Below are 25,229 nucleotides of genomic sequence, written 5' to 3'. Positions count from 1 at the left end.
ACTGAGCCCCCAGGCGCCCCTGAAATGCTTTTACTTTTATAAAACTGTAGCTGCAGAGGCAAATAACCCCAACTGTGTTTCTGTACCATGAATTTAACCACATATGATTAGGAAAAAGCTTTAACAAATTAGTTCCTTTTTTTTCTGAATATTTATAAAGAAAGAAGAAACTTTTCTGCCATTGCCACCAGGAAATCAAAGCCATGATTTCTGTCTTTATGGAATTATGCACTGATCCATTATGCAAAAGCACCTATCCCTTTGTCTCCCTTTACTGAGGGTAGACTGTGTGGGTAGATAGCTTTACTGAGTGTCTGTGAGCTGCCTCGAGGTGTGGGGAGTAGTAATAGGCTTCAGTGTTTGTATACGAGAACACGAGTGTAACATCTGTAACATCGCTCAGAAGCTCCAGTGATCGTTAGGATCAAAAGCACTTTCTGCATGGGGAGATAGGTCAGCAAGCCCATTATGTGGGTAATCTCAGTGTTTCCAAAACAAGCTGATAACTCAAATAAAATCACATCTTCTAGGTCACAGGTGTTTCTGTCAAACGCCTTGTTAACGCATCTTCTTTTGCCTTCCCAGTTGTATTTGTCATTGGCAGTGGAATGTACAAGAAGTTTCAGCCCCAGGGTAATGTCATGGGTAAAGTTGTCAAGTGCATCGGTGTAAGTATTTTGGTAGCTCCCTCTCTCCATGCCATTGAGTCATCCCAGAACCCTCTACCTCCTTTAAAGTAAAATGCAATGGAGCGTTGACTTTTCTTTCAATGTCTTTATTAGTGTTCTTAGCTGTTTCAGGAAACTGCAGTTTCTTGTAAAACTCACCAGATGGAAAGGAACACAAACAGAACTTGAGCAGGGAGGGATAGAAAGGGCTCTTGAACTGTTCATTAGATCAGCAGTCAAAGAAAGGCAAAGCAGAGCAACTTTAAAGCTATCTGACCAGCAGTCCATGGCTGATGTTGGTCAGGAGGCCATGAAGCAGAAGGGGAGAGACGTGGTTCAGTACCCTGTCAAGGGTCCGAAGTGTGGAAAGTGTCAGCCATGAAAATTTCAGGAATTAAGGCTAAGAAAATAATAGTTTAAAAAATGAACATGCAAGGGGCACCTGAGTGGCTTAGTCAGTTAAGCATCTGCCTTCGGCTCAGGTCATGATCCAGGGTCCTGGGATCGAGCCCCACATTGGGCTTCCTGCTCAGTGGGGAGTCTGCTTCTCCCTCTGCCCTTTCCCCTTGCTCATGATCTCTCTTTCTCTCAAATAAATAAAATTTTTAAATAAATAAAATGAACATGCAAAATGAACAGAGATTCACATATGAAGATTATCAAGCATATTTATAGCAGCAAGAATTCACAACACCACCAAGTTTCTGGAAACAGAAGAATGGTGCTTGACTTATAGTACATCCGGCCGTGCTCTGCAGCCATTGGAAGCCTGGTTTTCAAAGACTATTTGGTGACAGCAGCATGCAGGATGTGGTCTCTTCCCTATGAATCTACATGCTATATGTGCATGCAGGCATATTTAAAGGCAGGAAATAAATGTTGATTGTAGGGAATCTTTCAAAAAAGGAATCAAATAACCTTCTGCCCTATAAAGCCCCCATTTTTTAAATGGATGTAGATATTGCATAATTGGGGGAAATGTGTCACTTATTTATTTTTTAAAAACCACATGTGTGGATGAAAAGACAGCCTTAAAACAATTTTAGTCCTTTACTTTCCCTTTACTTGGCTTTATTGCATTAAATTATACATGTGTACTTCACTTTGTGAAATAAACGCTTCCTCGTGGTCAAAAAACTTCCCTCCTAAAAAAAAAACGAAAACAAAAAACAAAAAAAAAACTTCCCTCCTTCTGTACTGTCCCCTAAAATGAGATCAATTCCCACTATGAATTTTTTTTCTAAGCTAAAAGGGGAGCTTACCAATTCTCTCTCCAAGACCTTCCTTAACAAGCACTTGACAACTTAGTTTAAACTACAAAAGAATGACATGAAGCTATTAAGAGTCTCAAGAACGGGACTATTTGGTATCCTAAAATTGGCCCTTACTTTTGAATCTCTGCCTTGTAGTCACACGTGTGTCCCCAGGCCACCAGTACCATCGCCTTCTCTTGCTGCAATGTCACCGCACTTCCAGTGAACATGCACCATGCAGCATGGTAGCTACTAGCCACACGCGACTGTCAAACATTTGAAATGTAGCAAAGGCAACTGGGAACAAAATTTTAAATTGGATGGATTACATTCAAATTAATTTAAGTCACGTAACTTCTTATGAACGTGTTTCTGTATAGTGGGTTCTCTTAAATTTTAAAACTGGTACTCAGCTCAGTGAGTGGAAAACTTTTAAGTACCTTTGGGACAACTTAGGTATGTCAATTTACTTTTCCAAACTTAAGTTTTATAAGAAGGAAACGCAAATCAAATATTTCTGATAAAAATTGAGCATCCAAATTGTAAAAGTGTAAAAGTGTAAAATATACCCTGGATTTTGAAGACCTGGCATGAAAAAAGAATGGAGAATTCGCATCAATTTTAACATTTAATATTATTAATAACTTTACATAATTATTTAATTACTGATTTACATTTAATGTTAATTTATTACATATTAAGATCATATTTGGGGCTTATGGAGTTAAATAACATACTTAAAATTAATTTCACCTATTTCCCTGTTACTTTTTTTTACTTATGTATATTTTTATTTTAATTCTGGTTTTCTTTTTTAAGATTTTATTTATTTGAGAGAGAGAGAGAAAAAGCAAGAGAGAGGGAGCACGAGCAGGGAGAGGGGCGGAGGGAGAGGAGGAAGAGGGAGAAGCAGGCTCCCCGCTGAGCAGGGAGCCCGATGAGGGGCTCCGTCCCAGGACCCTGGGATCACGACTTGAGCCAAAGGCAAACGCTTAACTGACTGAGCCACCCAGATGATCCTAATTCTGGTATAGTTAATGTACCCATGTTATACCAGTTTCGGGTCTATCCCTATTACGTTTAATATGGCTACCAAAAAACTTAAATCACAAATGGCACACATTATATTTCCATTGAACACTCCTCTCCAGAGGGCCTGGAGAGTAAAGTAGTAACGGTATGACTTTGTTTACCCCACTCCAAGGCTCATCATTAGAGATTAGAAATAAATGCAGGTTATGCCTCTTAGCATCATCATTATACTAGTATATACAATTTTGTACCCATCTTCTCTTAGTTTTCCTTTAAAGACAGTTTTCCTGAAATGTATTTCCCTGAGAAAGTGGTCGGTTCTGTTTTGAAATTTGATTTTTCTTCTTTCCTTCAGTTTGCCCTCAAAAATAGGTTTAGGCACCGGAGTAAGCAGTTTCCCAAGAGGGAGCACTGGCTGGACTGGGCTAAAGAGAAATACGATGTAAGTGGGTCATTATCCCTGCAGTGGTCCCGGGGTCTTCCTCCAGAAGGAGAGCATCCATGGTCAAAATTAGGCTGTAGGACTCCAGCTACATGGACAAAATTATTGGTTGCATCCTTATAAATTCAATTAGTGTTTTAACCAAGACTATGCAAGAGTATTTTTTAATATTGAGAAGAACTTGATAAACAATGGGTAGAATTTATCTAGAAACCGTATTATCTTTTCATAGTCTTTTCTTATGCCAGGTCTTTAATATCTGGCATAATCTGCCATTAATTATATGTGGTTGTGATCACATAACTAATTTGAAAACAGAAGAGCTGGTTGGTGGTGGGGTTTACATTTACTAGAAGTACATTTAAACTCTAGTAAAATGCCTCCTAAGCATTTTGAATGGCTGAAATTTTGAGTTTTCCAAAGAAATCTGGGGTAAGATTCTTTGGAACAATTAGTCATCTCCCAGCTTGGTTGTGGGTGCAAGTATGTCTACACAAAAACAGCATTGCTGATAGCTATGAGTGACCCAGGTTGTGGCTGATTTGTCCTTCTCCTATTTTATCCACAGGAGCGGCTCATCTCTCAAATTAAGATGGTCACAAAGGTGATGTTCTTGTACATCCCACTCCCAATGTTCTGGGCCCTGTTTGACCAGCAGGTAGTGTGAAGCTATGTTTCTATACAAATTTCTGTCTTTAACAGATATTCTATGGGCACTACCATGAAGGGGTGGTACCTAGTATTTAGCTCCTAAAAACATTCTCCACTGGTTTCTTTTTTCTCTGTTTATTTACTAAGTGTTATATCACAGTGAATTTCCTTTTTAAAAAAGATTTGAGAGGGCAGCCTCAGTGGCTCAGTGGTTTAGCGCTTGCCTTCCGCCCAGGGTATGATCTTGGAGACCCAGGATCGAGTCCCACATCGGGCTCCCTGCATGGAGCCTGCTTCTCTCTCCCTCTCTGTGTCTCTCATGAATAAATAAATAAATAATCTTTAAAAAAAAGATTTGAGAGAAAGGGAGAAGAGTGCATACATGCAGAAGTTGGAGGATGGGGAGAGGGAGAAAGAGAATTGTAAGCAGACTCCCTGCTGAGCACAGAGCTGTCCTGGGACTCCATCCCATGACCCGAGATCATCACATGAGATCCTATCCCATGAGATCATGACCTGAGCCCAAATCATGAATCAGACACTTAACCCACTGAGCCATCCAGGCACCCCACACTGAATTTCTTAAAAAAAAAAAAAAAAAAAAAAAGACTCTAGATGGTTCTATCCACATTTCTGTTGCAAAACAATGAGGAAAATTAGGTGTGGGTAAGTAAAAGAGACTTTGGAAAGATTTGATCGAAGTATCTAGGACTCTTATCAGGGGCATCTGGGTGGCTCAGTTGGTTAAGCATCTGCCTTTAGCTCAGGTCATGATCTCAGGGTCCTGGGATCAAGCCCTGCTTTGGGCTCCTGGCTCCTCCTTTGCCCTCTCCTTTTGCCCCTTTCCCCTACTTATGCTCTCTCACTCACTCTCTCCCTCTTTCAAGTAAATAAATAAAATCTTTTTTTAATTATTATTATCTAGGACTCCTACCAATCAATCTGAGAATAAAGAGTTTTTCTGATACAGTATGCTCAGAGGATATATAATATTGCCTTTTATGGGATCCACAGAATATTGAAGCTGAGAGGCGCTTGATACCTCTCACTCTAAAATGGAATGCTTAAACTAGAAGCACCATCCAGGGGTGTAAAATGACTGCTCAAGTCATTCTGACCAGAGCAAGGAAGTAGAACCCAGACTGCTGCCTTGTCGCCCTGCTCTTGCTCCCACCGCTGTAGGAATTTTTCAGATTTGAGTTAAACAACTCAATGCATGATACTCAGCAGTCAAAGTAGTAAGATATTGTTTCTTTTAGAAACTGGAGCTTTAAAAAAATTTACAAATGGCAGATGGTTTTATTGTGTAGGCAGGATTATTATAAGGGCAAAACATCTCTTAGAAAAAATTTGAGTGAACACATTAATCTCTTTATTTGTAAGTACAGGATTTAGATTAGCATCTTAAGCACAGGAACACAGTTTTGCATGTTGAATAGGAACCAGCTCTTGGAATCAGACTTGCACCAGAAATACACTCATCACATTTTAGCTGTTGTGGCTAGGGGGATTCCATAACCCTTCTGGAAGGGATCCTGTGGGGATCCTGGCTGGCTCAGTAGGTAGAGCATGTGGCTCTTGATCTTGGGGTCATAAGTGCGAGCCCCAGGTTGAGTGCAGAGATTTAAAGAAAAAAAAGAATTCAAACAGTGATATATTTCCTGACTATATATTTCCTTGCCATGCATTCCAACAGGCCTCACACACGCATCTTTGTCCTTCCTAGGATAGCTGTGTCTCAGAGTGGTGCTCTGTAAGTTCTTCTCTTGGGGTGGGAGAACTATATGTTGTGTTGATTTGTACAGCAGAAATGCAAGTTGTTTGGTTTTACCCAGTATTACAGTGGAGTTGGGAGATAACTTGGGATGTTGAAAAAACATTTAAATCCCAGAACATTTCAGACTTCATTCCTGATCTGGAAAAGACTCAACCCTGTCTTGCAAAATGTTTAAAACTCACATTCCCAAATGACACAACAAACGTATTTGTTTTTAAGGGCTCCAGGTGGACACTGCAAGCAACAGCTATGAGTGGGAAAATTGTAAGTTTGGGGATATCAAGCTTCTTCACCTCCCTGGTCACTCACTATTCCTTTGCTCTAATCCCCTGGCCCCCTTTCCCCTTCCCTGTCATGACATTCCTCCAGCTGATCATCTATGGGAACTTATCAGTGACACTTTCCCCCTCTCTTTTTAGGGACTTCTTGAAGTTCAGCCAGATCAGATGCAGGTAGGAACAAATACTTAAGTTGCTTTCTGAGTTCAAAGGCACCTTTGAGACAAAAGCTAATGGTTCGTTTCCACTTCACCCGTAGACTGTGAATGCCATCTTAATCGTTGTCATGGTCCCCATCATGGATGCCGTGGTGTACCCTCTGATTGCAAAATGTGGCTTCAATTTCACGTAGGTGACTGGCAGGTTTGGGTTGGGGTTGGGGTGAGGCTCTCTGAGTCCTAGGGCTTTGCTAACACTGCATTCCCTACAGCTTTTGGTGCCTCAATGGAAAGAATATCTTCCCTCCCACCACACCACCTATGTGATGGGGTTTTAAAAGAATTATTTTTGAATTAGAAGCCTATGCGCTGATGTTTCTGGAAATTTTCCCTTCAAATAAAAGTACTATTAATGGCAACCTGAAAAGCTTCTAATTAAAGCTTTTCATATATGTAGATGATAGAAACATTAACTATCATCCAATGTATCACCGGAGCTATAGTTTCTAGAAATTAAATATAAAAATGCAGATAAGAGGGATCCCTGGGTGGCTCAGCAGTTGAGTGTCTGCCTTTGGCCCAGAGCGTGATCCCGGAATCCCAGGATCGAGTCCCACATTGGGCTCCCTGCATGGAGCCTGCTTCTCCCTCTGTCTGTGTCTCTGCCTCTCTCTCCCTCTCTCTGTGTCTGTCATGAATAAATAAATAAAATCTTTTTTAAAAATGCAGATAAGAAGCTGCATTACTTTTATCCTTCTTAGTCTTAATGATAAATAAGAGAGCGAGACCTTTTCAATGGGTGTTTTTGTAGAGAAGTTAGTTTTATTTGGGCAGATGGTGGGCGGGGAGTGTTATCATTAGCTCGCTTGTGTGAAGCTGGCTGAAAGCTACTCTTCAACTTGTCTCCCAGCTCCTTGAAGAGGATGACAGTTGGAATGTTCCTGGCTTCCATGGCCTTCGTGATGGCGGCGATTGTTCAGCTGGAAATTGATGTGAGTTGTCCTCTGGATCCCCAGTGGCCTTTCCTGTGGGTTGGGTGGAACATCCAGAGAAGTCTTCTTTTTCCAGGACTGCGGGGAGGCTCTGGTGTCTGCCCACAGTCTGTGGGCGCCAGGGCCGACGTGGATGTGCCACAGGGGCAAGGTGGTCCCTATCAGGCAGCACGCACTGTGGGTGCTCATCACCAGGAAGAGGGCGGCCTGGAGGAGGGGGCCAGCGGGTGGGTGCAAGCAGCGGGGAGGTGGATGGCAGTCACACGGGGAGTTTCTGTTGACCCCGCTTTTACAATGGGAGTGGGAGTTCGTAGAACTTGCTCTTTCCCATCTGAACTCCTGGGAAGCCTGGTGAGAAGTCCATCAGTCACAAACAAGCAGCACTTGGAAAATGTGTCAGTTGTCTTTGGGAAGATGCCTTTGTAGCCTAATGTTTCTAGTGATGTCGGTTCCCAGGCCAGTCCTTGTAGATGCCGGGACCCACAGTGGCACCCCCACCCCGGACTCCTAGCGCCCTCAGTCTGAGGCCAGGCTAGGGATGGGTGGGTGCTTGTCGTGTGTAAGAAAGCACCGTCCTCCCGCCCCTCTCCCCTCCTCCTGTCTCTGTGTGTGTCTTTCTCTTTCTCTTTCTCTGTTTCTGTCTTTAGCTCTCCCTCCCTCCTCCTCTCTCTTTCTTAATTTCTCTTTTTAAATGTTCAATTGTGATAAAATAAACATAACAAAAAGTTACCATCCTACACATTTCCAAGCGTGCCTTTCAGTAGTGTTAAATACGTTCACGTTGTTGCGTAACCCATCTCCAGAACACTTTTCATCTTGCAAAACTGAAACTCAGTGGCCCTTGGAAAACAGCTCCCCATTTCCCCTCCCCGCAGCTCCTGGCTATCACCCTTCTACTTTCTGTGTCTATGGGTTTGTCTACTCCAAGTACCTCATGTAAGTGGGTTCGTACAGTATCGGTCCTTTGTGATTGGCTTATTTCACCAAGCGTAATGTCCTCGAGGTTCATCTGTGTTGTAGCAGGTGTCAGAAAATCTCCTTTTTTAAAGTGGAACCATAGTCTGCTGTTGGATGAACCACATTTTGTTTGTCCATCTGTAAGTGGACATTTGGGTTGCTTTCATGTTTTGCCTACTGTGAATAGTGCTCCTGTGAATATGAGTATAGCCACTTGCTCCTGAACATAGCTAGCTTTGTGCAAAATGAATTGTGGAACTAGGACAGACTTCTAGAATAAAATAGAATGGATTGCTTCAGGGACACTGGGATATGAGAGAGAACACTAGAAAAAAGGCAGAAACCCTGAAGAAACCGTGTGGAGGCAAGAGGCACAGAGCAGTTGTGAAAGGATGTTTAGGGCACCAGTCAGGGCTGTGCTCTAGGCTCCCAGAGTTACAGGAGATTATGCTGGCCTCGCAGGAGAGCAGATCTCATGTGCCTCAAGACCAACTTGGTTTGGGTTGTGTTTACTCTGACTCCCTCAGATAGGAGGTTTCATAACCAAGCATCCTTTGTCCTGGAGGTGTTAAGAGCAGGAGCAGCCTTTTTGTGACTACTTTGTGATTCCATGTTCTGTGCCAACATCATTTCCTATGGGTGCCATGAGGCAAGTGATGGAGGTTCTGGGTGGGGGGTGGGGGGCAGGGAATTGGCATCTCAGCCAGGGCAGCTTTCCATGGCTGGAGGGCTGGGATGGTAGCATTGCAGTGCCAGGGCCAAGCTTATCTTCAGTATGCATAGAAGGCATCACCGCCAATTTTCTTTTATTTTGCTCAGAAAACTCTTCCAGTCTTCCCCAAACAAAATGAAGTCCAAATCAAAGTACTGAATATAGGAAATGGTGCCATGAATGTATCTTTTCCTGGAACGGTGGTGACAGTTGGCCAAATGAGTCAAGTAAGTAGAAGGAAATGCAACTTTCCTTTTTTTATCTTCTGACCTGAGTCATATTAGGATTTGGAGAAACTGATCTACTTAATCTTTATATAATTCCTACAACAAGCCTAGAACTGAAATGTCTTAGTATCTTAGTCTCATTTTGGCATCACTCTAGACCAGTGCGCCTCAAACTTTAATATGCATGTGAATCACTGGGGGAGCTTGTAAAATGCAGATTCTGAATTAGAAGGTCTGAAATTCTGCTTTTTTAACATGCTCTCTCTCAGGTGACAGTTGCCACTGTTGGTGAGTGGAACCGCACTTTAAACAACAAGGATCTGTCAGTGGTTCTCTACCAGGGGCTATTTTGTCCCCTTAGGGACATCTGGCAATTTCTGGAGACATTTTTCATTGTCACTACTCAGAGCATGCAATTGGCATTTCATATGTAGGAAGCCAGGGTTGCTGACACATGGTCCCATCACAAGGACTTATCTGGCCCCAAATGTCAGCAGCGCTGAGGTTGCAAAACCCTAATCTGGATGGCCACTGGTCTGAACTAGAGGCTCCCAAACTTGAGTCCACATTAGAATCACCTGGAAAGCTCTGATAATTCTGATACCTCAGAGATTTTGCTTTAATTGGTCTCATTCCTGTTCAGCCACGGTTAAGAACTACTCCCTTAGATCTTACCAAACTGATGACCTTGAAGAAAAAAGAAAATCTGACTGGTACTTGGACCAGCCCAGTACTGATTTTCCTCAGGGTTATTACTTCATCCCTAGTGCTATACTTTGCCCAGTGGCAGAAATTATTTCCAAAATGTTTATTTTCATAAAACAAAATGAAAAGTAAAATGCTATGCGAAAAGTATAATTCTTGTATAACACTAAACAACTTCATGACAGAATCTGTAAGGGTGAGTAGGGGGCCAAGACAAACCAATGTCACTCCCACAAGGCATTTTTTGGTGTGTATGAATGTGAACTGAGGGTGTCAAATTATATGCCATGATAATGTTTAGTTACACAGTGCAGAACAAGAATCCAGGGTATTAACTATAACTCCTTTTCTCTCATTACAGTCAGATGGATTTATGACTTTTGATGTAGACAAACTGACAAGTATAAACATTTCTTCCACTGGATCACCAGTCATTCCAGTGACTTATAACTTTGAGCAGGGCCATCGCCATACCCTTCTAGTATGGGCCCCCAATAATTACCGAGTGGTAAGTAGTTGGACACCTACAGCTGATTCTTTACTAATTGTGGTGTTAGAGACACAGCCTCTTAGGGGTGTGACTTTGTTTTACCCCATATGGTATTACATAAGATAATCTTCAAGCTCTTCCTTCTTCAAGGATACGAGTCATTTGACTCTCAATAAAACTTTGACTGGAGGATAGGAATGGTTAATATTATTTTTAAAAAAATATTTTAAATGCTTAGGGGATACCTGGGTGGCTCAGTCAATTAAAGCATCTGACTCTTGATTTCAGCTCAAGTACTGATCTCAGGGTGATGAGATTGAGCCCCACCTCAGGCTCTGTGCTGGGCATGCAGCATGCTTAAAATTCTTTCTCTGCCCTTCACCTTCACCCTAAAAAAAAAAAAAAAAGAAGAAGAAGAACTGTTGGGCATGGGATGGGGTATGTATGAGTATACACAAGTCACACAAATACATATGTGCATTCTTAGCAACTTTTTGAGATAAAATTTTAAATACATCTATAATTGTGTTGGTTAAAAAATTTGCACTGAGTATTTGGAAATTTAAAACAGTCTTTGAAAAAATATAATAAATATATTAGGTAAAAGCAATAAAAACACATGCAAAATACTTCATGACAAAATATCAGCATCTAGATATACCATTCATCATATTAAGAAACTATGAAGGTGTAGCTGACCTAAGTGGAGGAGTTGTGAGTATTCTGTAAGTTGACCTTCTATAAAACTGCAATATGGAATTAAGATTTCTTGGTCATGTGTTTTATTAGGGCACTCTTGAGTTACTCATTCTAAATTCTTAGACAGTAGTATTCCGTGGAACCACTAGAAAGCAATCATCAAAAATTGTTGAGGCTCATGTCAACCTCAAGGAAAAACCAGGGTGAAGGATGGAGCCCTGCAAATGTAATCATATGCCCTTGATTCCTAGGATAAATGTCAACATTATTCTCCTTCTCGAAGGCTAAAATGGTAATCTAAATTTATTCTAGTGGATTAGATTTGAAAATACTTTCTTTCTCAGGTAAAGGATGGCCTTAACCAGAAGCCAGAAAAAGGAGAAAATGGAATCAGGTATGTGTTTTTCTTTAAAATCTAAGTTTTATCAGCTTCTATGGAAGTAATGCACTCCCATAGTAAAGTTCAACTATAACAAGACTATAAAATGAGAGTATAGAAATTTATCCCAAGAATATAAAGCTGGTTCAATATTTTGAAAAATCAATCAATATAATCTATCATCTTAATAAACTAAAGAGAAAATTCCATATCATCATATCGATGGATGCAGAAAAAGCATTTGATGAAATTCAGTGTCCATTCATGATTTAAAAAAAAAAAAAACAAAACAAAAAAACAGCAAACTAGTAATTGAAGGGAACTTTCTTTTTTTTTTTTTTTTTTAATTTTTATTTATTTATGATAGTCACAGAGAGAGAGAGAGAGGCAGAGACACAGGCAGAGGGAGAAGCAGGCTCCATGCACCGGGAGCCCGATGTGGGATTCGATCCCGGGTCTCCAGGATCGGGCCCTGGGCCAAAGGCAGGCGCCAAACCGCTGCGCCACCCAGGGATCCCTGAAGGGAACTTTCTTACTCTGAAAAAGGACATCTAAAAAACCCAAACTACCATTGTACTCAATGGTGAAAGTCTCAATGCTCTTCCCAATAAGTTCATCCACACCCTCCACTCCTATTCAACATCTTTCTGGATGCTAGTGCAATGAGACTAGAAAAAGAAAAAAGCATCTTGATTATAAAGGAAGAAAATAGGGCAGCCCGGGTGGCTCAGTGGTGTAGCGCCGCCTTCAGCCCAGGGTGTGATCCTGGAGACCCGGGATTGAGTCCCACGTTGGGCTCCCTGCATGGAGCCTGCTTCTCCCTCTGCCTGTCTCTCTCTCTCTCTCTCTCTCTCTCTCTCTGTGTCTCATGAATGAATAAATAAAATCTTTAAAAAAAAGGAAAAAATAAAAACTATTCCTACTTCAGATGACATAAGTATCTGCATAGAATGTCCCAAAGACTCTACCAAAAAACTTCATGGAATCAATAAGTGAATTTAGAAATGAGTGTAGAAATGTTACAAAGCATACGGTTGGCAACAAAGATCATGTTTCTATATACCAGCAATGAATGATTGGAAACTGAAATTTTTAAACTCTGCAATAGCTCAAAAAAAGATAAAATACTAGGTACAAATCTAGTAAAAACATGTATGAAGATTTGAGAAGTAAAACTACAAAGGGCTTATGAAAGAAATTAGTGATGAGTGAAATAAATGGAGAGACATGATGGGTGCATTGATCAGGAGACTTAATATAGTGACAAGTCAGTTCTTCCCAAAACTGACCCATAGGGTTAATGCAGTTACTATTAAGATCACAGCATTATTTTTCTATGATTTTTCCAGTTTTATTGAGGTATAAGTGACAAAATCAAATACATTTAAAGCATACAATATGATTTGATATATGTATACATGAGATATTTACCACAATCAAGTTAACACAATCACCGTACAGTTACCCTTTCTGTATGTGTAATAAGAATGCTTAAGACCTAATCACTTAGCACATTTGAAGTATACAATATAGTATGAATTATAGTTACCATGCTCTACATTAGAACCTCAGAACTTATTTATTGTGGAACTGAAAGTTTATAGCTTTAACACAACTTCCTGTTTCTCATCCTCCAATCCCTGGTAACCACCATTCTACTGTTTCTATGAGTTCCAATGATTTTTAGGGTCTGCATGTATGTGATACCATGTAGTATTTGTCTTTCTCTGGCTTATTGTACTTAATGTTTCTAGTTTCATCCATGTGGCCACAATTGCAGGGTGGCCTTCTTTTTAATGTCTAAATAATATTTCATTTTAATACATACGTATAGGCATAGGTGAGTTAGATTTCATCTAAACTAAAAAGATTTGTTCTGTAAATCTCACTGTTAAGAGAATGAAAAGGTAAGCTACATAGTGGTATAAAATATTTACAAAAAAAAAAAAAACAAAAACAAAAAAACAAAAAAAAAACAAAACAACAACAAAAAAACAAAAAAAAATATTTACAAATCACATATCTAAGTATTTGTATCCAGAATATATAAAGTACTCTGCCAAAACACAATAATAAGAAAATCACCCAGTTTAAAAACAGCAAAGGATTGTGACATTTCACCAAAGAAGATATACAAATGGCAAATAAGCACATGAAAATATACTCAATATAATATAATCGGCCATTAAAAAATAGAAATTAGGGGCACCTGGGTGGCTCAGCGGTTGGGCGCCTGCCTTCAGCCCAGGGCCTGATCCTGGAGACCTGGGATTGAGTCCCACATCTGGCTTCTTCCTCTGCCTGTGTCTCTGCCTCTCCCTGTGTCTCTCATGAATAAATAAAATCTTTAAAAAATAAAATAAATAAAATAAATAAAAAATAGAAATTAGGGATGCCTGGGTGTTTCAGCGGTTGAGTGTCTGCTTTTGGCTCAGGGCATGATCCCGGAGGCCCGGGATCGAGTCCCACATTGGGCTCCCTGCATGGAGCCTGCTTCTCCCTCTGCCTATGTCTCTGCCTCTCTCTCTCTCTCCCTGTCTCTCATGAATAAATAAATAAAATATTTTTAAAATAAAATTAAAAATAGAAATTAAAACCACAGTGATTTGCATGACATACCTATTAGATGGCTATAATAAATTTTTTAAACTGACAATGCCAACAAATGCTGGTGAGGAGGCAGGGCAACCGGAATTCCCATGCTTTGTCTAGTGAGAGTGCAAAATGGCACAGTCACTCTGAAAAACAGAGGGGCAGTTTCTTATAAAGTGAAATGTATACTTACCATACAACCTAGCCATCCCACTCAGATATTTATCCTAGAGAAATGCAAACTTGTGTTCATACAAAAATCTAAACATAAATGTACATAGAAACTCTATTCATGGGGGATCCCTGGGTAGCTCAGCGGTTTAGTGCCTGCCTTCAGTCCGGGGCGTGATCCTGGCGTCCCAGGATCCAGTCCCACTTTGGGCTCCCTGCATAAAGCCTGCTTCTCCCTCTGCCTGTGTCTCTGCCTCTCTCTTCTCTCTCTCTCTCTGTGTGTCTGTGTGTGTGTGTGTGTCTCATGAATAAATAAATAAAATCTTAAAAAAAAACTCTATTCATGATCACCAAAGATTGGAAGTCACTCAAATGATCTTTAGTGGGTGATGGATAAACAGACAATAGACTATATAGTACATCCATACAACAGAATATTACTCAGAAAAAAAGAAACTATTGCTTTACAATAATATAAATGAATTTCAAATGTATTATGTTATGAAAAAAGCCAGTCTCAGAAAGTTACATATGTACTGTATAATTCCACTTACCTGGCATTCTGGAAGTGGCCAAAAAAAGATAAGGATGTGGGAACAGATTAGTGGTTACCTTGGGTTAGGCATGGAGGAGAAGTTTGGCTATGGGTCAGCATGAGGGAGATGTGGGGGCGAATAGAACTAGTCTGTATCCTGGTTGTGATGGTGTTTCTCTGAAACCAGACATGTGTTAAAACTCATGGAACCATACACCAAAAAGCCAATTTACTGTAAATACACTTTTTAAGTAAGATTGAAAAATATGAACAAGTTGGGGGAGAAATAAGTGTAGGGCTCCTATTAACCTCAACTCTTATTGCCAATCTTTGTTCCCCTGTGGCCACTCATTAACCATTTCAGATTTTAGCTTTTACATTGTTAATATTTGTAATATTTATCTTTGTGTGTAGTCCCTGTGCTAGGTCAATTCTAAAAATGATTAATAAACAGGATTTACAGGTTGACTATAAAAATATTAGTCACAATGTAATAAAAGTCTGAAAGGGAAGGAAATGTAATTTTATATCCTTAAAATATGTCCACATATGGAAATGTTCTGAATGTCAAAATTAATTGGAATATCCTATTATATACCCTGAATTATTCAGTGGTACCATTGTCTTTATTTATTTTTAAATTTTATTTATTTATTAGAGACACAGAAACAGAGAGAGAGAGGCAGAGGGAGAAGCAGGCTCCATGCAGGGAACCCAACATGGGACTAGATCCCCGGTCTCCAGGATCACACCCTGAGCCGAAGGCAGCGCTAAACAGCTAAGCCACCAGGGCTGCCCATACCATTGTCTTTATTTTTTTTTTCATACCATTGTCTTTAAACCAAGGTTTTCTTGCACAGCTTTTGTGTTTTCCTGTAACTCACTTGGCCTCTTGTTGACCAAAGCATGAGCTTTTAACTCCAGGGTGATCCAGAGAATGAATCCAGGGAAATCACGTTCCTCTTTGAGAACCAGCTCTTCAGCATCGTCTTTGACATAACCAGGGCATTTGCTCTGTAGTCCTATGATGCCACTGTCCTCCTAGAATTTTCACTATTTGCCCTTTCTTTCTTGAATTCTATGGTATCTTCCTCGGACACCTTTCTTGTTTGGCTGCAGACTTGTGCTCAAATATCTGATCAAGAAAAGCGTGAGGTAAATTGCAAGTCCTTGCTTGCCTGAAAATGGTTGTCTGTTCTCATCGTTGGTTATAGGGTGGCTGGCATTTTCTTCCCACAATTCTGGAGGCTCGTCCCTATTGACATCCAGGCCTTGTTCTCTCTCTCTCTCTCTCTCTCTCTCTCTCTCTCTTTCTCTCTTTCTCTCTTTCACACACACACACACTCACATACACACACACACACACACAGCATCTGCCACTCTTTGTAGTTGATTTAATTTTCCTTTCACCAAGCTTTGGGTATTTTCTTTCTCCTTGGTATTCTCACATCTCTCTGTAGTATAACTACATATGGGTAGTAACCAGCAGTAGGTCCTTTTGATTTTTGGTTCCATCTCATTTTCTTTGTTCTCTTCTGTATGAGTTTGTGAAGACTGCCATCACAAAGAACCACAGCCTGGAAGACTTAAGCAACAGAAAAATATTTCATCATAGTTCTAAAGGCTAGAAGTCCAACAACAAAGCATTGGCTGGGTTAGTTTTCTCTGAGGCCTCTCCCCTTGGCTTAGAGATGCCCATCTTCTCTCTGTGTCTTCACATGGCCTTTCTTCTGTGTGTGTCCTAATCTTCTCTTCTCATAAGGACACCAATGGGGCGCCTGGGTGGCTCAGTCAGTTAAGCATCTGCTTTCGGCTCAGGTCATGATCCCAGGGTCCTGGATCAAGCCCCACATCCTCAGCAAGGAGCCTGCTTCTCCCTCTCCCCACCCTCTGATCATGCTCTCTCCCTCTCTCTCTTTCTCTCTCATAAATAAATCAAATCTTAAAAAAAAAAAATGACACCAATGATCTTGGATCCATCATGACCTCATTTTACCCTGTCTCCAAAAACAGTCACATTCTGAGGTCCTGAGGGTTAGGACTTCCAACATATGAATTAGGGGTAGGGGGGTAGACACAGTTTAGCCCATAAGATCTTCCTTTCTGTCTTCTGGATTGTTCCTCTGTCCTGTACACATGCACATACACACAACTGTCCTAGCAGATCTGGAAAGAAATCCTCTGATGATGGTCACCTGGCCCTTCCCTGATCTTTGTGTCTGAGTCTGAGTTAGAAGTGCATCTGGGATGTCCTTTGTGGCTCAGAACCATCATTTTGGTTTCTTCAGAAATGTCTCCTCACTTTAGAAACTTTGAACAATTTAATTCATGGTATCCTTTCTTGTTCTGGTGCTATGCTAAAGCTTCATTCTTCTTTAAATTGTCTTTGTTGAGGAGTATCTGGGTAGCTCAGTTGGTTAAGGGTCTGCCTTCAGTTCAGGTATCAGTAAGTTGCAAGACTTCCATGACCTCCTTCAACAAAGCCCTTTAAATAAAGTGACAGGGAAACTTGGGTGGCTCAGTGAGTTGAGTGTCCGACTTGATTTCAGCTCAGATCATGATCTCACAGATGTGAGATTGAGACCTGCAACCAGCTCAGTGCTGAGCATGGGGCTTGCTCAAGATTCTCCTCCTCTCTGCCCCTCCCCCTATCTTGCGCACGCTTGCACACACATGCACACTCTCCCTCTCTCTAAAAAAATTAAAATAGTGAGAATACTTGGGTCAAAAATTGGTTGAGAATTTGATATTGATCTTTCTCATGAATTTTTTATCATTATGGATGGCTACATACATATATGCTTACCATGTTCTTGAGCATGTTTTTAAACTTATATTATTGTACTGTATATGTTCTGTAATTTTATATTATAAAATATATTATGTTATAAAATATAATTTTAATATTTATCCATATTATGTATCCCTTATCCACTCACTTAAACCACTATACAATATTCCACTGCATGCATATACCACAATTTATTTATCCATTCTTTTCTTCAAGGAAATTTAGGTTGCTGCCATTTTTCCAAACAGTGCCCCAGTTCACATTCAAAATGGGTTTTTTTGTCCACACATATGAAATTTCTCTAGAGAGGTGGCCTTTAAAACTTTTATCACATCCAATAAAAATATTTTGATATTTTTATACTATATTCATAATGCATGAATATAGTATCTGTTATAAATTATATATAATTATTATATATAATTATATATGCACAAATTAATATGTGCATATAAATCATTTGAAATAGATTAAGAGAATGAGAAAAGTTAAAAAAAGCAATATTTTACAAGTATTTTTATTCATTAGTGATACAAAAAGCATTAAGGTAGATGATATGATTATATATGCTTCATTAGTTTCTATAAGCTCAATTTAAGATTTAGAAAAATCTCTGCATAGGCTTGGTTTTTAAGTTCAGTTTGTATCAGTCCTTGGTTTTCATGACTGTCGTACTGAAAGAGATACTTCGAGGAGGGAATATGGGCAGTGCATAACTGACCATAGTAGATTTTTAAAAATTTCTCCACTTCAAGATAGTTATTGAAATGAAGGGTTTATTGAAATTATTGTGGTGCTGGGACAACTGGATGCCTACATACAAAAGACTGAAGTTGTACCCTACCTTTGGCTCAGGTTATGATCCCAGAGTCCTGGGATCAAGCCCCATGTCAGGCTCCCTGCTCACGGGGAGTCTGCTTCTCCCTCTCCTCTTTGCTTATGCTTTCTCTCTCTCTCTCAAATAAATAAATAAAATATTTTAAAAAGACAGCCCATAGAATGAGAGAAAATATTTGCAAATTATATATCTAAGAGATTCCAAATACATAACGAACTCTTACTGCTCAGGAGTAAAAAGACAACCCAATTTTTTAAATGGGCAAAGTATTTAAAGAGATAGTTCTCCAAAGAAAATATAGAAAATATATTGTTAATTATTGGGAAAAGGCAAATCAAAACCACAATGAGATACCAGCCCACACCACTAGGCTCTAACCAAAAACCAAAACAAAAGCAACCAAAAAATAGACCATAACAAGTGTTGGTGATGATGTGGATGAATCAGAAGACTTTGACGCTGCTAGTGGGAACGTAGAATGATAAAATGATGCAGACACTTTGAAAAACTGTTCCTCAAAAGGTTAAACATAGTTACCTTATGAGCCAGTCATTTCACCCAAAGTTGTCCACCCAACTATTAGGCTCCTGTTGACCTGTGTCAGGGTTCCCTTTTCTGTGGTAAGCACCTATCAAACTACACCAAGTCAAATGCCCAGGGACTCCAGGGCCTGAGCTTAATTCAGAGAAATGTTCTCCCAGTAATTAGAATTTGGCCAACATTTCTTGTTGCCACAAAGCTGGTGAAATTTGGCCACACAGGTTAAATGGTTCTCTGCAATACTTGGATATACGATCTTATTACTTCCCATTCTTTAAATTGGATAATCTGCAGAAAGCTTTCCTCACCTCTCCCGTGGAAGGAAGAAATCAATTAGTCTTATTCGGGGCAGCACCCTTCTATAGCCTGTAGTGTCAGGGTCTTCTATAGTCTGAAACTTTTAAGGAAGGGATCTAATCACCTGTCCATACTGTCGCTATCTATATGGCCTTTCGAAGGAAAGCAATTCAATTGGCTCCATGTGAATCTTAGGAATAGGGGAATTTTCAGCAACTGGAGGAAGCCATGGGAGCTAGCACCAAGTCCTGTGGGTGCTACACTCCTACCTGTATTCTAATGTGATGCCAGTCACCATCACTCCAGGTCCTGCAGACACAGACTTCCCTGCCTGAGGCGAGCTCCCCAAAAGTGTCTCTGGTTGCTGGATTGGCCCTCTTCTTCCTCTCCACTCTTTGGGCTAGGGCCAAAGGACAGAACATGGCCTTCCATCCCCAACCCCAGAAAGAAGCCCAGATGGAGACTGTTAGGGTACTAAGCAACTTCAACTTTTGGTCCTTCACTGCTTTAGTTCTGAAGCTCCTGAGCAAGGAACACAAACCTCTGCCTTCTTGAAGGGGAGACCAGCTCCTATTTCAATCCATGCTAATATCCCAACATACCATTGCAATAGCTCATAATTACAAAGGACTCAAAACAGCTCAAGGCAGAAGACTGTGGCCAGTTCTTTTGGGTGTGTTCTCATGAGTGAGTGAACAAGGGCAAACCTAGGGTGGCTTCCTTCTGCCTTTATAAGTCTAGAAATCTTCTATAAACATCTTAAATTCCTTACAAAAGAGACCATAGCCCAAGTTCAGGTGCACATGCTATGACCTAAAGCAAAATATCCCATAGTCCAGTCACAAAATCGATGGTTTTCTGTTTCAGATTTATAAATAGTCTTAATGAGAGCCTCAACATCACCATGGGCGACAAAGTTTATGTGAATGTCACCAGTCACAATGCCAGCGAGTATCAGTTCTTTTCTTTGGGCACGTAAGTACTCATCTTGGACACTGCTCCAAAGTTCAAGGATTTCAAGTCTTTTTCTATACATTGAAGCTGTTAATACCAGGAAGGTTCACCTATTTTATTCTTTCTTTCCACAGAAAAAACATTACAATAAGTTCAACACAACAGATCTCACAAAATTGTACTAAAGTTCTCCAATCATCCAACCTTGAATTTGGTAGTGCATATACCTATGTAATCGGAATGCAGGTCAGTAGGTCATTCTATTGGATCAGAAGTTCTACTCAAACACTTAGGACCTGGTAATGACTTAACTGGGATAGTGTTAGTATCTGTGTTTTAAATGGGCTTAGAATTCATTTGCCACTAATTCCTTAACTTATCATTGACCTAAGTTGGCTGTTATTTTTAGAATAAAAATAAACAAGACTGACTGACTCTGACTTAAAAGTTCACATTGACCTGTGTTTGATGCTTCTCCATAGACTATTTACATGGACTTACGAACTTTTAGTTCAAAGAGATGGCAAGGTTTTAAACAAACCTGACTTCCAAACTACTCTCTGATTTAAGAGGAAAATGCTAGTGAACAGATTTTCAAATTCCACCAAGGCCATTTCATCATGAGGATAAAATGCACAATTGCATATTGCCACTTAAATTGTGTACTTACTTGACAAATCCTTTGACGTGATCTTACAAGTCCAAACTCCATTTGCCTATTTGAGCAATTTTTATTCTAGAAGCAATCTCCATTTTAACTTCTCACTTTTGCCTTTGTGGTTTAGAGCACTGGCTGCCCTGAATTGCATATGTTTGAAGATATTTCACCCAACACAGTTAACATGGCTCTGCAGATCCCGCAGTACTTCCTCATCACCTGCGGCGAGGTGGTTTTCTCTGTCACAGGACTGGAGTTCTCATATTCTCAGGTCTCTTGGTCATTGTTTCTATCAACCCCTCCTCCATACCCCCACCTTCAAAAAAATGGTGCTGGGACTTAACTTCAATAAATGATGTATTTATAGTTTAAAAGAGTCTAGAAAGCATTATGATATCTTCCACCAAACAAGGTTTTTGAGATCCCCAAGGTGTGTCTTTATCGAATAATAATATGACTCTGTTTAGCATCTTGAGTGCATGTATCATATGACTCTGCATTCCCACATCATATGCTAGAGATTTAGAGTCCTAAGTGAGAAAAACTGTATTAATGACCATGACCAGAGTCATGATAGGCAGCAGATTCTATATTCTGAAACAACTAAATGATGCCGACTGTTCATAATAGTGCTCATTTCTGGGTAATATCCTCATAATCATTAAGGCTCAGTTGAGATCTCTCCATAGCTACGAGTAAACAACACTACTCAAGTCCTAGCTTTTAAAAGTTAAAATATATTATTGCTTTCAACTGTTAAAGATGAGACTAATGAGGCAAATTTTGCTGGTACCTGAATTAGAGCTTAGTTTCTCAATTATTTTATCAAAATAGAGTTAAGGGCACTGTGTCCCTACAATGCCTAGCACCTTCAAGTCTTGCAGTAAAAATCATAAATATATTAGACAATCCCTTTCTGTGATGACCTCACAGTCTAATAAAATGACTGTAATCATAGGTTACAAGAGAGGTTTGGTGACGTGGCAGGGAAGCTCATAGAAGATCGAGCTTCTGACCCAGAGAGTAGTCTCCATTTAGGGGAAAGAGAATGGGATGGATGGCTTTACTTGGAAACTCTCCTATAGAAATAGAATTGGTTCATCTAGAGATTTGTCCACCTAACTCAGGACAACAACTTTCTAAGTATGTGGAGAGTGGGAAACAAAGGATTCTTGTATGTTCATACATGAGTGGTTGGGGTGTCTCGTTATCCAAAAGATAATTTTTATATTTGATCCAACCTGTCAATGTGCATTTTTTTGGGTGGACTGCCCAATTAAATGAATTGGTAAGTTGTGTTCTGCAGCTCCACAGTTCCAAACTAGATTGGGTTGACTTTGCTTTTTGACTTCTTCAGGCCCCCTCCAACATGAAGTCGGTGCTTCAGGCGGGATGGCTGCTGACAGTGGCTGTTGGCAACATCATTGTGCTCATTGTGGCAGGAGCAGGCCAGTTCAGTGAACAGGTACGAGGTGGAGAAAGAAAGTGTCCCATCTGCCTTATGTGTCGGTGGTTGTTATGATGATGCTCCCTAGCCACCTAGGGAGATGGATGAGTCATTTACATGGTCATCTAGGCTAATGGCTGGATAAAACCAGCCGGAGAGAGTGATGACCAAATGGTCTTTTGGCCAGCTGTGTGCCTATTCTTCATATTTCTATTTGGGGTTATACAGTTGGAAAATGACAACCAAAATACTCAGATTGGTTTCACATAGCTAGAACTTAATGTGATTTACTATCAAAGGAAAGATCTGGGCAGCCCGGGTGGCTCAGCAGTTTAGCATTGCTGTCAGCCCAGGGCGTGATCCTGGAGACCCAGGATCGAGTCCCACATCGGGCTCCCTGCGTGGAGCCTGCTTCTCCCTCTGCCTGTGTCTCTGCCTCTCTCTCTCTCTCTCTCTCTCTCTCTCTCTCTGTGTGTGTGTGTGTGTGCGTCTCCCATGAATAAATAAATAAAATCTTAAAAAAAAAAAAAAGGAAAGATCTGAGTTTCATTGAATGCAGCTTAATGGCCCCAAGCCAGACACATTTTCCAGAAAGTTTCATAATACCTAAAGTTAGAGCCATTCTAAGGGTGGTTATAATTTTTCTAGCTAACATAAAAGGAGGGCTTCTCTGATACTGAAACTCTCTCCTTCAGCACTTCAGCATATGTGTCTCCCTTACCCTATCTATGTCTCCACTTTCCCCTCTGCATCTCATCAGCACGTGTGCTCCTGTTGTGTGCTCATAACCTCAAGATTAACCAAGGGATGATGTGGGGGTCTTAGGACAGTTCAGCACATTATTTTTCCCTCAAGAGTACTGTGTGCTGTTCTGTTGGTTCTCATCCTTCTAGAGGCCTGCTATGTCCCTTAACATGGGTTTTTCAAAGATTTTCTCTCATCTTCCCAAAGTCTTGGTTTCTGCATTTCTGTGCTGTTGAGAAAAAAATGTTATCTTTATACTCGAGTATTCAAGAAAAGCTGGCCATTCTATATCTATGGTAGTAGCCTACCAATTTTCCAACATAGTTTAATCATAAAGTACCTACTACCTAGACATAGCAAGAAAACATACTTACAATGCAGACATTATCATAACCTGTATTGTTTTGTTTTTTTTCTTGCTCCAACTCTGATTCCTTCAAAGTGGGCTGAATACATCCTATTTGCGGCATTGCTTCTGGTTGTCTGTGTAATATTTGCCATCATGGCCCGGTTTTACACTTACGTCAATCCAGCAGAGATTGAAGCTCAGTTTGACGACGATGAGAAAAAGAACCTGGAAAAGATGAATGTATATTCCACGGTAACTCCGGTCTCACAGACACAGATGTGAATATCAGGAAGCAAGTGGAGGATGGACTGGGTCCAGGACTTCTGTCCCCTGATGGCAGGACACTCTGATGGAAAAGACTTCCAAATTGTGAATCAGAAAGCTCTTTTCTAAGCAGCCAGCAATGAACCTAAAACTCTGGAAGAAGTCTTTTTTTTTTTTTAAAGAAAAGTCATATTTAAGGCATGCACTTACACAAACACACATACATATACATACACACTCATTTTTACAACAATAAATCCATACCTTGCCCTTAACTCCTTTTCTACCACATAAATGAAATTATTTTAGACTAACATCATTTTTCTGAAAGGGTGGCAAAGTGCCATATGGTTTACATTCTAACACTCTGAAAACACCATTAAATGAGGCAAGAGCCAATGTGAAAAGTGAATTTACATGCTTTAGAATGGCATGTAATAAGCACCAGTTAGTATTAACTGATAACTTTACCTTTTGTTTGTTTGTTTTGTTTTTTTCCATTCCCTACCTCTTTTAAATTTTGTGTGACTCAAAAACCCACTCAGGTAAAGGCCAGTAATGATTTTTGGAGTTTCAATGGTATGAAATACATTCCTGTTTTTAAGAATAAGTGTCTGTGTGTTTTGAGGGTAAGATAAGAAATCCTTAACCTGTATCCCGATTCTAAAAGTTATGTACACTCAATAAAATGTCATCAGAAGTTGATAAAGTATGAACAAAAGCAATGCGCACATACAATAAATTCCAGGAACATGAAATATCGAGGTTTGTTTCTTCCTGGGGTCCTTTTATCCCCTTGGATATAGATACCTATGCTTCTCTTTTATTGCTAGGTTTTCCTTGTGCATATTTATGTACCATCTCAAAGTGTTTTTTCTCAAAACCACCATTTTTTTCTGCTTGCAAAAAATGCTTATAAAATATTGTAAATACTTCATGCTTGATCCATCCTATAGGTATTTATCTTAAGTATCAGACCCAGAGTAGTTCTATTTTGTCACTCCTACAAAATCAAGCAACAGTTCTCAAACTTGTATACAGCTCTAGGTGTTGGAACTTGCTTCTGTAATTGATTAGGAGGAAGGGCCCATGGTGGACTTCCAAGATGCTTCATGCGCAAGCTCATCATCACATTGTGGAGACTGAATGAAGGGGAGGCTCAAAACCCAGAGTGAAAAATACAATGTAGTCTCCAACCTTGCTGAAGACCTTTCCTACCTTTAGGATCAAGCCCTGATTCTCCACTGAGGCCCCTGAGGCTTTTTGAGTACACATCTTTCTCTCTGCTCACACCGATCCAACCAACACTGACTCTTCTGGAATGCATCAAGTTCTCATTTCCAAGTCAGAAGAAAAATCAGGTCCTGACACACATATTCCCTACCTGCCCTTTGCCCACTCACTCTGCCTGGGTGGGTCCTCTTCATCTTCAGGCTTCAGGCCACTTCCCTGGGGAGTTTCCCATCCCCCAGCCTGGCTGTCTTCCCTGTGTGCTGTCTCACACCCCATGGCCTGGTGTGTTCTTACTGTCCAGCTCTGCCTACACTGAAAGCTCTGTGTTTGTGTCTTGTTCTCTGGCACATGGGGGGCCTCGACATGTTACACGAACACTTTAAACCTCAGGCTAGG

The 25,229-nt window shown here is 40.2% G+C and overlaps 1 protein-coding gene across 1 annotated transcript in view; it reads left to right on the top strand.

The window, feature by feature from the left end:
* The window catches only part of SLC15A1 (solute carrier family 15 member 1), a 51,521-nt gene extending 27,163 nt beyond the window's left edge, over positions 1-24,358 (top strand). Inside the window, exons 9-23 of the mRNA XM_072760884.1 lie at positions 586-668; positions 3,309-3,395; positions 3,964-4,053; positions 6,043-6,087; positions 6,243-6,275; positions 6,361-6,449; positions 7,170-7,251; positions 9,028-9,147; positions 10,214-10,360; positions 11,386-11,435; positions 20,052-20,159; positions 20,273-20,384; positions 20,924-21,067; positions 22,154-22,261; positions 23,430-24,358. Of these exons, the coding sequence (XP_072616985.1) occupies positions 586-668; positions 3,309-3,395; positions 3,964-4,053; positions 6,043-6,087; positions 6,243-6,275; positions 6,361-6,449; positions 7,170-7,251; positions 9,028-9,147; positions 10,214-10,360; positions 11,386-11,435; positions 20,052-20,159; positions 20,273-20,384; positions 20,924-21,067; positions 22,154-22,261; positions 23,430-23,618 (1,487 nt within the window). The 3' untranslated portion in view covers positions 23,619-24,358. The remainder of the gene's footprint in view (positions 1-585; positions 669-3,308; positions 3,396-3,963; positions 4,054-6,042; positions 6,088-6,242; positions 6,276-6,360; positions 6,450-7,169; positions 7,252-9,027; positions 9,148-10,213; positions 10,361-11,385; positions 11,436-20,051; positions 20,160-20,272; positions 20,385-20,923; positions 21,068-22,153; positions 22,262-23,429) is intronic.
* The last annotated feature ends 871 nt before the right edge of the window (positions 24,359-25,229 follow it).

Source organism: Vulpes vulpes, chromosome 6 (assembly GCF_048418805.1).
Source record: "Vulpes vulpes isolate BD-2025 chromosome 6, VulVul3, whole genome shotgun sequence".
NCBI classification, from domain to species: Eukaryota; Metazoa; Chordata; class Mammalia; order Carnivora; family Canidae; genus Vulpes; species Vulpes vulpes.
The sequence above is the reverse complement of the archived record's forward strand: the minus strand, read 5'-3'. Positions and strand labels throughout refer to the sequence as shown.